This window comes from Simochromis diagramma, unplaced genomic scaffold (assembly GCF_900408965.1).
Source record: "Simochromis diagramma unplaced genomic scaffold, fSimDia1.1 OVJJ01000816.1, whole genome shotgun sequence".
Lineage (NCBI taxonomy): Eukaryota > Metazoa > Chordata > Actinopteri > Cichliformes > Cichlidae > Simochromis > Simochromis diagramma.
In genome coordinates, this window is record NW_024386908.1 from 17,265,348 (window position 1) to 17,278,383 (window position 13,036).

The 13,036-nt window shown below is 41.4% G+C and overlaps 1 protein-coding gene across 31 annotated transcripts in view; it reads left to right on the forward strand.

The window, feature by feature from the left end:
• celf2 (cugbp, Elav-like family member 2) overlaps positions 1-11,887 on the forward strand; it is a 235,233-nt gene extending 223,346 nt beyond the window's left edge. For 9 of the 31 annotated variants that reach the window (XM_040035780.1, XM_040035760.1, XM_040035767.1 and 6 more), the window contains 4 exons: positions 1,836-1,964; positions 4,509-4,706; positions 7,048-7,191; positions 9,573-10,698. In XM_040035780.1, coding sequence (XP_039891714.1) covers positions 1,836-1,964; positions 4,509-4,706; positions 7,048-7,191; positions 9,573-9,700 — 599 coding nt within the window. In that variant the 3' untranslated portion in view covers positions 9,701-10,698. Of the gene's footprint in view, positions 1-1,835; positions 1,965-4,508; positions 4,707-7,047; positions 7,192-9,572; positions 10,699-11,793 lie in introns of those variants that run through there. The other 22 variants (XM_040035765.1, XM_040035777.1, XM_040035772.1 and 19 more) reach the window with 7 other exon arrangements.
• Positions 11,888-13,036: the final 1,149 nt, after the last annotated feature.

Genomic DNA, 13,036 nt, shown 5'->3' on the forward strand with positions numbered 1-13,036 from the left:
AAGCAGAATGAGATCGAAGGCTTTGTGCACCACATTTCCCTACCCACCCCATCCTACCTGTCCACCAGTTTGTCCACACATTTGCCATCACTGCGTGTTCAGGTGTATGTGTGCGTGAGTTTGCGTCCAACTGTGGTCTATTCATCCATCGCCCGTTGGCTGTTTTTGTGTGTTTCAGTTGATTTAAAATAAAACCAGGGAAAAGTCATTTAATTATAGTCCACATTTCTGAGGTTTGACTGTTATATGCATTCTGTGCATATCTGTGCTTCTTTGGATTGTCCTTATGTTTATGTAATGCTCTTACAGCATTACCTCGATTGCAGCAATCCTGCAGTATACTTGCTTTGGTGCACAACATACCATGCAGAATTCTGTTATCATCTCCATACACTTCTATAGATTAATATATTTAAGGTCAAGGTGCCACTGCTTGTTTGGTAAAGGTTAATTAAAGGTGCCACTTGTAGCATGTTTAAGCATCAGTATAGCATCAGATCAAACACTCATAAAGGAACGGTGCAACTATGAGGAGAATTGGTTTTATTAAGATCTTTTCTGCCTTGAACCGTGGTGCTTCTTGTCAGAGAGATGCTCCCTTTTCTCCATTCACACCGGCTGAACTCGAGAGATAAACAAATTGTGAAGTGATTTCTCCATCAGCCTCTCGGCATTCATCGTCGCCACGAGCTCACAAAGCTTTTTTCTCTTTGCCCGTTGAAGAAAGGAGTCTCGGTCTCAAATTGAGAAAAAATATATATGCACAGAAACATCTGCAAACCTGCATTTGCATGAATAAGTTAGTCATATTAATTCCTCTAAAAGACAGAAGAAGAAAAAAACGAAGGACAATCAAGCCACAGCTCCTTCCTCGTCACTGATTTGCATTACATGAAGGTGCCTCCTTGTCAGTTCCTACTGCTAGCAAAAAGCTGCAGTGTAGCAGAACGCACTGTGAAGGAGCTGAAGCCAAGTTTTAATATGCTGTCAAAGCAGGAAATTGAGCCCTTCAGGAGACACTACAGCACGAGGAGCCCGACATGTCTAACAAGCATTCTGTCCTGGCAAGTCCAATTTCCAAATGTTAGTTTTAGGTTATTGTAGTTTTTTAGTTAGACTCAAGAATTTCAGCAGCTTCTTCAGCCCCAGGTTGCACATTGTGGGGCAAAACGTTTTTCTCTCAAGTGGGGTTCAAATTAAAGCTTTGTTTTAGAAGTTTGGTTCATCGCTCACTCACACACACACATTACCTGCTGATAATGCAACTTCTGCATGCGTGTCCATTTCACGTTTTTTGGGAGAGACAAAGCCTGAACTGGACAGCATTTTTAGTCTCTTGATGCCAAACCAGTGCCTGTTTTTTTGTTGTTTTTTTTACCTTTTACTCTATGTAGTTCATGTCTAGAAGTAGTAAATGTTTAGGCTCAGTAATGACCGATTATTGTGATTCAGCTTGCCACCAAGTGTCAAGAAACTGAAGCGTGCAGCCATTAAAGAGATGAACTTACAGGAAGTAATCTGAGCCAGCTCCCTTTGGTCTGTGTAGCACATCTCTTTCCAAATTCCTTGTCATCACTGTCTGTGATAAATGCACCAAAAGCTGATGCTAATTTGCTACAATGGAGCACTTACTGTTTGCTTTAAATGAAGATCAAGCTATGCAAAAGCCTGAACCTCTGCACAAGGAGCCTTGTTGCTTTGTTTTCTATATGTTTATGTAACATGTCCACTTCTTTTGTCTCCTACTCTCCCTCTTCACCTCTGTCCTTATCCCTCCTTTTTTTATTTTTGCTCTGTTCATCCTCCTCCTCCTTCTCCTCCTCCTCTTCCCCCAGCAGCGGGCACCACAGCCAGCTCCAACGCTGGCGCCATGAACTCTCTGACCTCTCTGGGCACCCTGCAGGGCCTGGCAGGAGCAACTGTGGGCCTGAACAACATTAATGCACTAGCAGGTAGCGTTAACAGTGAGTATTCACCCTGCCATCAGCCACTCCACCTCCACCTCTGATCATACACAACCAACGGCGACATCACTACCGCAAAGCCTGTGAGTCAGTGCAGAGAGACGTAGCCGCAGCTGTCGGGGGGGTTGACTCAAGTGGGGTTTCTGATGACTTTGAATGATTCACTTGTACGTTAAACAAACTCTGCATTTAAATCTGCTGGAACCAAGAATGTGCAGATTTGGTAGTAGGAGTAAAATGCATGCCAAAGAAAATCAATATTTAATCTCATTGAACGAAGAACGAGTATATCAAAAATCCATACGTTTGTCCAACTCTAATGTGAACAGCTATTCCTAAGTATACAAATATCAGAAATGTTGAAACTGACTATCACCATGCATCACTTGGCTTTCTTCTGAAACAGAAAAAAGACAGCGTGATGCTTCGGTATTCCCGCTTTTGCTAAAATTCCCAGAGTTTGGTTCCTCCCGTCGTCTCTCTGTGTCTCAGTTTGACTTAAAAAATAAATGGTTGTTCCTCTTTTAAAGACAGCTACTGCATAAAATCACCTGCCAACACATATTTCATCCATTCCTCCACTCATCTCTTCATCCGCTTCCTGGTTGTGTCCCGGGTTGTGCTTGCTGTAAGAGTGCCGTTGTGCCATCCTGGCGTAGTTGGCGTGCTGCTCGTTGCCTAACAAAGGCTGTCGCTGTGTCATCGTTTCACATCGTCTTGGATTTGTTGTGTCACTGTTGTGTTTTCTATTGTTTCCGCAAAGCGGTTTGGACAAGTTGCACGGGGGGCTAAAGGCCAAAATTGTAATTCTTCCTTTGGTTAGCTGCCAATTTCACATTTACTGTTATGTAAATGTTGTAATTGTACCCTCACAATGCAGTTCTATCAATTTTCCTGGCTGGTAAATACAAATCTTTTCAATTTCATGCCAAAAATATAAAAGGTAGATGTGTTGTGTTAGAATTTAACACAAAACAAACTCAAATTTGATCATTTAAATGTCAAAAGGAGAAACCGCAATTTTTTTCAGGCTGCTGTCACGCTAGGAAATACAATATTTGATCATTTTGTTGCACAAGACGGCCCAAAAAGGCTGTTTTTGTCCCAATAATAAGAGCTAAATAGGACTCTTTTTTTTTCTTTCTTTCTTCAAAGTAAAAAAAAAACAGTCTAATTTGCTGTCAAAGCATTAACACAGCTGGGTGGTTCATTAATCCATTTTAAGTTTAAGCGAGTCACACACATGTTTCTTTCCACATGTGGATCGTATCGACCGCACGGCCGCCCTGTGTGGCGTTCTGGCATCTGCCGAGCCGTGTGGTGCGCGTCCTGCCTTTGACCTCCGGGGAGACGGGGCTGGGATCTTAATCAGAGCTGTTATGACAGCAGAGATCCTGTACAACCAGCCTCTTGCACCACATTATTCTCCCCTGACCTTTACCGCTCTTCGGTTCGACTAGCTGTATCCGCTGTGTAAATTATATATGCGTCTACTCGAGCGCACGCAGGTACAAAAACACAGAACATGTCTAAACACACACACACACACACACATGTGCTCGTCCTTCTGAGCCGAATGGGTCGCTTTCATTTTGCATCCCATTTTGTCCTCACTAACCCTTCTCTCCTCTTACCGCATCCTTCCTCCCACTCACCCACCCACCACCAACAACCGCCCTCATTTAAACACATCTAGGCCTTAATTGAATTGCAAAGGTCACTGGTGCAATTATTCCTGAATAAATGAGTGACCTATAATCCAGAGCGCCGCGGTGATAATTTATTTCACTGTGTCTGACGGCGAGGCGACAGGACGCCGAGCCAGTGTCAGACCCCCTCTGACAAGTTGCCCTCCGTTGTGATATTAAGCCGTTACATGCAGCTAATGAGTGTTACTGCTGTGTTCCTTCACTTTTTAAAATCGCCACGCTCCCCTCCCCTCCCCGCCTACCCTTTACGCGCCGCGTGCCTGTCTTCACCCCTAAAGAGAGCCGTCACGGGCAGGAAAAGCACACATGATCGCACCCCAGTATTTGTTTAACAACGCCACTTTGAATGAAGCGAAAGATAATTCTTCATCTTCTTTTTATTTTATTTATTTATTTTTGTCGTTCCGTCGACGCTGCTGTGGTCTCCGAGTGTGTTTCTGTGTGTGCGCATGCAGCGCTGCATGCTTTTTACTCCGAGATACCCGTGCAGCTCTGGCTGTCATCAGCTTCCTTCATACTTTACCGTGTTTAAATGAATCCTCTGTGTGTGTCCTGTGCTTGTATGTGTTCGTCCTTTGTGTTTTCTCGTCACACGGTTGGTCCTCTGTTTGTTTGTGTGTGTGTGTGTGTGTGTGCGTGTCGATGTGAGTGCAATTTACCGTATGGTCCAGCGTAGCTGTCGGTGTTTGTGTGTTGTGTGTCTTGTGTCCTGTATGTTCTTGTGGGTGTGTTAGTGTGTGTGTGTGTGTATGTGTGGTTAAAAAACACAACCTTCAGTGGGAGCGCTAATGAGTAAGTGCACTCTTCTTTCTTTATTGTTGGGTTTTATGTAAAGTTGCTCAAATGCTCTCAGGTATGGCGGCTCTAAACGGAGGCCTGGGCGGCGCAGGGCTCACCAACGGGACGGCAGGCACCATGGACGCGCTGACGCAGGCTTACTCAGGGATCCAGCAGTACGCCGCCGCAGCGCTGCCCACCCTCTACAGCCAGTCCCTGCTGCAGCAGCAAGGGGCTGCCGGCAGCCAGAAAGAGGGTCAGTAGCCTAAGGCCGTATGTCTGCACATCAGTGCTGCTCAGTGGGAGTTAGATTTGAGAGTGTTTACAACAGCAACTTTTTTCCCCTAAACGTGTGTCTCCTCCAGGATTTGCTCTTCAAAAAAGCAAACAGGCATTTAAACTCAGCGCTGAAACCAAGAGTAGACTCTATAAAGTTATAGTGTTGTAATAAAAATCTGTGCTAAAAACATACAAAATTGGCCTTAAAGACAGGATGCCTTTTAACTCTTTACCCCTTGAAAGTCTACTAGTTGTAGCCCTTGAAGCTCTTTTCTGAACTGAAAGGTTTCTGTCATAGTTCACGCCTGCTGATAGAACAAAGTGACAGGGTTTGCATCAGATGTTAGTGGAAAAATCTGGAAACTATTCTCATCGTCGTCAAACCACGACTTTCTTGATACACTATGTTGCCAAACGTATTCGCTCGTCTGCCTTCACATCTCATTCTCAGCTCCAGCTTTTCTGGGAAGGCTTTCCACAATGTTTGGGAGTGTTTGTGAGAATTTCTGACCATTCTTCTACAAGAACATTTGTGAGCTCTGTCGGGTTGAGGTCAGGACTTTGTGCAAGGCAGTCAAGTTCTTCCACACCTCCTTGCTCATCCATGTATTCGTAGACCTCGCTTTTGTGCACTGGTGCGCAGTCATGTTGGTCAACCCAAACTGTTCATACAAAGATGGGACATGAAATTGTCCCAAAATGTCTTGGTATGCTGAACTGAGAGGCTGAGCTCAACTCCTTAAAAGCAACCCCACACCATAATCGCCCCCCAGACAAGTACCGTTCCCCTGGTAACCGCCAAACTTAGAGTCATCCATCATATTGTTAGACAGAGAGGTGTGATCTCAGGCTTGGATGCAGCTGCTCGGCCTTGGAAACCCATTCAATGAAGCTCTGTAAGCACCGTTCTTGAGCTGATCTGAAGACCACATGAAGTTTAGAGGTCTGTAGCGACTGACTCTGCGGAAAGTTGGCGACCTCTGTGCACCATCTGCCTCATCATCTGCTGACCCCACTCTGTTATTTTACATGGTCTAGCACTTCATGGCTGAGTTGCTATCATTACCAATCACTTCCACTTTGTTTGACTTGTTGGATAGGTGTCATCCTATCACGGTACCATGCTGAGCTCCTGAGAGCGACCAATTCTTTCACAGGTGTTTGTAGAAGCCGTTTGGACGCCTAGTTGCTTGATTTTATGCACCTGTGGCCAGGGAGGGGAGTGGAACACCTGAATTCAGTCATTTGGATGGGTGACTGAATACCTTTGGCAACATAGTGTATATTCTGAGGTTTGAAACTCATAATTGCAAAATAGTCAAATGTTGTCCTAACGTGGGCAAAGAGTTTTAAAAAAAATTACTTTTAAAACTAAACAACGTTTCAGTTCATAAAAAAGTTCATCCTCATCTCTTAAAACCAAATTCCTTGTTTTACAACTGGACCAAACCTATTTTTATGTCCTTTATTTCACTTATAATAACTCATTTCACATTGTTTTTGTAGCAAAAAAAAGTAGTGTTTAATCAGACCTCTCTTGGATTCTGATCAATACTTTTATTACAGCGTCTGAGAGAGAAAATGTGAAAACTGGTCAGTCTGCACATCAGCGCTTCTGCAAAGTGCCGCCTACGTACAGAACCTGGCAGCTGAAGTTAAATTTACCCAAAAGCTTTAGACGACAGCGCTGAATACAAACCAGATGATGAAATGTCTAGTAAAACAAATAGAGCCACATACTGTTTGTTTGTGCACTTCTCATCTCGGCTTGCAGCGAAGATAAATTTGTAAAGAAGCTGTCTTTCTTTGACAGTCCATCCAGGAGTTCAAAACCCCTCAGGGAGAACAAAGATGTGCCAAACACTGGGCTCCCTCGCTGCTTCATTTAGCTGTGGAGAGCATATTAAATGATTCTGAGAGATCTGACCTATTAGAATTATTAGAATGTGCGATAGAGGCTGGGTAGGAGGGCACCCTATGACCCCTCTTAAGAGAGACTACATGCGGCTGAGAGAATGAATAAATCAAAAGCAAAAGAATAGGGAACTACTTTTGTTTGCAGCAAACCAAAATATAATTATTAACTGAAAACCAAAAGCTTTCATCTTTGTTGGATTTTCAATACAATTGCAGAATGCTGTTTAAATTCAATAACAAACCCAAGGTCATGGGATATTGTGGGAAGCGGCGTGCTTGTGCCGAGTTCCTATGACGACAGCCACAGTGCAGCGCTCCCTCTGCTGCAGGTTTGCTTAAATGGAAAAACTATACTGACCTCATATCTGCTCTGTTAATCCCCCACCCCTCCTCCACCTCAGGTCCTGAAGGTGCCAACCTGTTCATCTACCACCTGCCCCAGGAGTTTGGAGACCAGGACATACTGCAGATGTTCATGCCTTTCGGAAATGTGGTCTCTGCCAAAGTCTTCATTGACAAACAGACAAACCTTAGCAAGTGCTTCGGTACGGCAGCAAAAACCAAAACGCACACAAATGCCTGAAATTATTTCTTTTTCTTGACTGTGTCATAAATCAGGGGCTGGGTTGTTGTTGAAGGGAACAAATCTGAAGGACGGCAAGTTCTGACTGTGCATAAAAGATGGACGTTGTATCAAAGTGCCTTATCTGCATTTCTTCTGATATCAGAAGGGACAGATTTCTTACTTAATACAACATGATGCTCATTTTCTAAATGATGGTCCCATTTAGGGTTAAAAAAGGCCAGAAACAAACACAATAAGCCACAGAGCAAGGCTACCTTGGAATTGGATCACATTTTAGTTTGTAAGCATAAAGAAAGCAATGAATAGATTGCCCACTTCAAGGCTTTAAAACAAGGTACAATGAGCTGGTCTGTAGCTACGTTGGTGGCTACATCCATCTTTTATGTACAGTCTGTCAGTGTACAACATGACTGTTGCACTCACATCTAATGTTTTGTTAGACTTTGAATAGCTGTAACTTCAATATTTAAGCAATAATTACAGAGCAATGATTTCTATAAGATCTTATCTGGCTGAGCAACGTACCTGAAAGAGCAAACAATTAGGAAGCCTCGTGCTTATCAAAAATAGACATTTTATAAAGTTTTACCCAACTCTACCATCCTTCCCACATGACACAAATGTGGCAGGAGACACTTCTGCTAAAAATAGTGATGATTTCCGGCTCTCATAATCGGCTCATAAAGCCGAAAATGATCAAGTTTTCCACTGGGAGGTTGTCCTCCGATGGCCAGTTTCCAGAACATGTCTGAGCTATTACCAAGAACATTATTTTTTTATTGGATCAGCCTTTATTTTTGTGGTGCTTTGCTTCAAGTACCATAGAAAAGAGAAACATTCATGGCAAGGTTCTTCAGAAAGTTCCTGGAAGTTATTCATTTGGTACTTATTATTATAAGTCCTGACGTAACGCAGATGAATCGCCAACATACACTGCTGACAATTCAAGAGAAGAGCCATTCCACTAATACCTGAATTTACCTGAATTTGAATAAGTCTTAGTAATACTTTAATAGCTCTGTAAACTAAGTGCAAACTAAATTTGAGTTGCCGTCTCAAACCATTGTGTCTATCTTCTATAAGTAATTCATATTTACACAGTTATTTCCAGGGAACTTTAGAAGGAACTGTTAGGGAATTGCATGAAAAGCTTGACAAAGAAGAATTCAGTGCCTCCTTTCCATCTGGATTTACGTTTTCCTTACTGGTATGTTTTTGTGTGTTTTTTTTATAAAAGTACTAGAGTAAATCCAGGGCAAATACCGTGTAGATTTGCATTTGTATGGAAATCAAAACCTAAATATTACACATATCCAATCCACAAGCAGCAACTAAGGAAAACAGAACTAAATCAAGCATGGATCCAGGAAAAAACTACCGTCTGGTACTTGTCAGAAAATGGTTTGCGGGGATGGATGTGAGACAAGCGAGACGGGGAGTTTACTGTCAGCTTCAGAGGTTGCAGATATTACAGGGGGAAGGGAAGCGTTAGCGTAAACAAAAATGACTTTTTGCGGAGAAGATAGAAAAATAAATCTTAGTATAACACCACAGTCCGCTCCAAAACCTTTAATTTTACTTTTTTAATCAAAAGTGGCCTTTGTCAAAGTAAATCTGTGCTTTAATGCTACCTACAATCTGTTTGTTTGTTGCTGTAGTCTCTTATTATTTTGTTGATGCAACAAACGAACATCCCTTAGGCCATCATTACAGTTTAATCTTGTCTTATTGTGCACCAGGAGTGTTTTTAAACATATCAAAGACCCAGAAACAAGGTAAGGATGCCTTGTGAAGTATTTTTGTCATGCAAGAACTCGAGAACAAGGCGACACTGTAGCTTTAAATTGATACCATAGATGCATCTAGTAAAAATCTCACACAAGTTAAAATCAGTGACATCGATCTCAAGGTCAGAGCAAGTTTTCTGAAAATCGAATGTGATAACTTGAGAACAAGGCGATGTAGGATTTATGCAGGTAAGATCACAGCAACAGTTGCCTCAAGGCAACTGACACTGTAAGGAAAAGACCCTACAACATTAGGTAGAAACCCCAACAATCAGATGACTACTTTTAAACAAAGAGTTGGTGACAATGGGAAGGAAAAACTCCCTTTTAACAGGAAGAAACAGAGCACACAACCAGGTTCAGGGAGGGGCGGCCTTCTGCCATGGCCGGTTGGGGATGAAGTAGGCCAATGTTAGGCTGCCTGAAACCCGTCAGTCTGACTCAATAATGTTTTAAAAGCCTTCTTGTTGTTATTTTAATACAGTTTCTTCACAACTGACTTTCTTCTGACTTTTCCTCTAACCGTCCACTTTTCTCTTGCGCCCCCTCACAGGCTTCGTCAGCTACGACAATCCAGTGTCGGCACAGGCAGCCATCCAGGCCATGAACGGCTTCCAGATTGGCATGAAGCGGCTGAAGGTGCAGCTGAAGCGCTCCAAGAACGACAGCAAACCGTACTGATCTTAGCACTAGGGTCTATCTGCTCCCCATGTTAGCACTGCTAGGGTAAGTCCCCCCACAGAAAAAAAACAACAAAAATGATGAAAATGAAAAAAAAAAACAGCAAACCGAGCCACGACCTCTCTACACAGGGACTCGGGGGTGAGGGTTCAAGGGAGGGGATGTGGGAGGGAGGGGGAGACGACCTACAACCACCCTGAGGGAGACACACGCCTTGTTTTCTTTCTTTTTTTTTCCTTCTTTTTTTTTCTTGCTTTTTTGGAGACTCTTATGTTCAAGTATTATTATTTATTACAGTTTTTTTTGACACACATGAACGCTTCCATTACCACCATTACTTTGTGCAATTTTTTCTTTCTTTTTTTTAATAATAATGGAAGAAAGTAGCTTTTTTTTCCGATTTTTTGCTTCGCAGTTATTTAAAACTTTTCTCGGTGATTATTTATACTTTTTTCAGGACAGACGTAAAGACAAAGGAGCCATGAAGATTTTTTTATTTCCTCTCTCTCATTATGAACCTGAGGCCTGGTGAATGGTTCATTATTACTTTTTTTTTTTTTTACTACTTTTTAAAAAAAAAATTTTGACGCGCACGCCGATATGCACATTCGACCTTTGACCTCCGCGGTGTTGGTTGCAGGCCGCCGCTGCTTCTCCAAAAACCCCTCTACGCCTGCTGGCAACCCGGGAGCAAAGGCTGCAAAACTTTTAGTGGCCTCTTTTACAGTATAGTCAGTGGTAACATCAACCTGCCGTACAGTTACAGTCTACCGCCGCAGGAAGGAAAACAAACACGCATACTCCAGCTTTTATTTATGTGAAAATTTTAAAAAAAAGAAGAATTTTTTTATTTCTCAAAGGTAAAAATGAATAATTAGTAAACACATTTCTGGGTCAGATCACATTGGTCTTTGTTGTGAAAGAGATATTACAGCATGTAGAGCATTTTCAAAATAACATCCAGAATTTGATGAAGGCTATGACAATGCTATTACTACTACTAATAATAAAAGAGTTTATGGGTTAAGGGGGTAAACTGAAAATACTTGATGTTTGTTTGAAAGATTAAAAAAAAATAATTCAAAGTACAGAAAGCCACAGGCCTGTAAATTTTATTTGTAAAAAAAGCAGTTCTATTTTTATACAGCATTTTTACTGCCTCAGATTTAAAAGAAAAAGGATTTTATTTATTGCCTATCGTTAAGTTATTGGACTCCTATAAAGTATACAGCATCATTATAAAGTAGACCCTTGTGGAGAAGTCTCGTGGAATTGGGTTCTCTGGTGTTTTTTTGGTGTTTTTTTTTTAGTGCAGAAAACCACAGTCACCAAAACATTTCGCCGCCATTCGACGCCCCTCCCACCAGCACCACCACCACACCCCTCTCTGTGCTGTTCACCCACCCATCTATCCATCCATCTCTCTCTCTTATTACCACTCTCTCCCTCTCTCCATCCATAGTGGGACTACTTCTTTCACTTGTCGAATTTCAACCTTTTTCCTTGCGTTTTTTTTTTTTTTTAATTTCATAATTTTTTTGTTTGTTTTGAGTGTTTTTTTGTTTGTTCGTAGCCCCTCCTTTACCTGCCGACTTTTACAAAGATCTGAAAGCAGAAAGGAACGAGTTAAAAGAATCTCCCCACCCGTTCCCCGTCTTAAAAAAAATAAATTCTCCCAAATGAACATCCATCCGGGATCTGATGGATAGCGCTTTGGGTGCTCCTTTGTTTATTTCTTGTTGTTTTATGTGTGTGCGCGTACGTACGAATGAGTGAACGTGTGTTGTTGCTTGTTAGTATATAGACTTGAAACATCAATATCATTTTATATTACTAAAAAAACCCAAGAAAAAACGGATTTAAAGCTAAAATATTTGCAGATGAAATCAGTGAGTGGTGTTGCTGTTCTGCTGTTTTGCATTGTTGTTCGTTTGTTGTTGTTTGCTGTTTGTTGTTGTTGTTTCTCCTTTATTTAATTATTTTTCATTTTATTTTATTTTTTTACATAAAAAAAAGAAATGCTGTAGTGGTGTGGTGCTCTGGCTCTCTGTGTGTAACTCTCTCCTCTCCCGTTTTTTCTTTCCCCCTTTTAGAACAACCCATCTCCATGCCTGTTAGCTCATCGTTTGCCTAGCATGTCTCCGTGGTGTCGAAAAAAACACAAAACTTTAAACAAAAACAAACAAACAAAAAATACCCACCAAAAAAAAAGTGCCATCGTCCTCCTCCTCCTCCCCCGTCATTGTTTTTTCTGATGTCTTTTCCGAGCTCACCTGATCATAACCTGGTTCTCCTCCTCCTCCGCCACCGCCGTCTACTGACCTTTTTTGAACTTTTAGCTTTTTTGGACTTTTTTTTTGTTTGCTTTTTGGTCTTTTTATGTTTTTTTGTTGTTTTGTTTTTGGTTTTTGGTTGTTGTTTTTTTTTTGTTCTTTTGCATGTGACCTCATTTGGATCTGTTTTCCGGGAGGGTTTCAGGGAGGGAGGGAGGGAGGGAGGGAGGCGATAAGGGAGGTGTGGGTAAATGAATCAATGTGAACAACAACAACATTTAAAAAAAAGCTGCATTCGTATGAAAAACAACAAAAAAAAAAAAGACTGAGATTTTTATGGATAAAAAAATGTTCCTTTTTTTCTTTTTGAGAAAAAACAACAACCTGTGGCAAAGTGATTTCCATACAGTGTCTTTTTCTTTTGTTTCTTCTTCTTTTCTTCTTTATTGTTGTTATTATTATGTCAGTTACTTTTCCTTCCTTCTTCATTTAAAGTAAACTTGAAAGTTCACAACAGGAATTGGCGCGTCTTCTTGCTTCTGGTGCCGATGGAGAGGAGAAAAAAAAAACACACAAAAAACACACACAAAAAAAGCCACAAGAGCGCGGGCCAGAAGCAGTCGGCGTCAGTTTCTCTGAGAAATAAGACTACTTCCAAACAGTTTTGAATAAAAACTGTCTGATCAATATTAGACTCTCTCAGAGCTCTCTAATGGTTTTTACATTTTTCAGGCAGTGTAAAGTTTTTTGATAAGGCCATTTTAAGTGGCTCTGTTTCTCATTCAAAGTCTATATATAGAACCACTTTTTTCTAGAGTAGTTTAAAGGTAAAAATAAAAAAACGACATTTGCCCTGTTTGGGGGGGAGAAATGCTACCTACTTGTGTCACCTTTTGCTGAACTGACTCACAGATAGACAATCCGTGGTTTAAATGCACATGATGAAATGACCTATATTTTCTACTGTTTAAATGTATAGAGGAAAAAAAATACTACGATACCTGTAACCCGCGTTAACGTCGGTGCTTCTCGTGAGTTTAGTTGTGGTTTCATCACAAGTCTA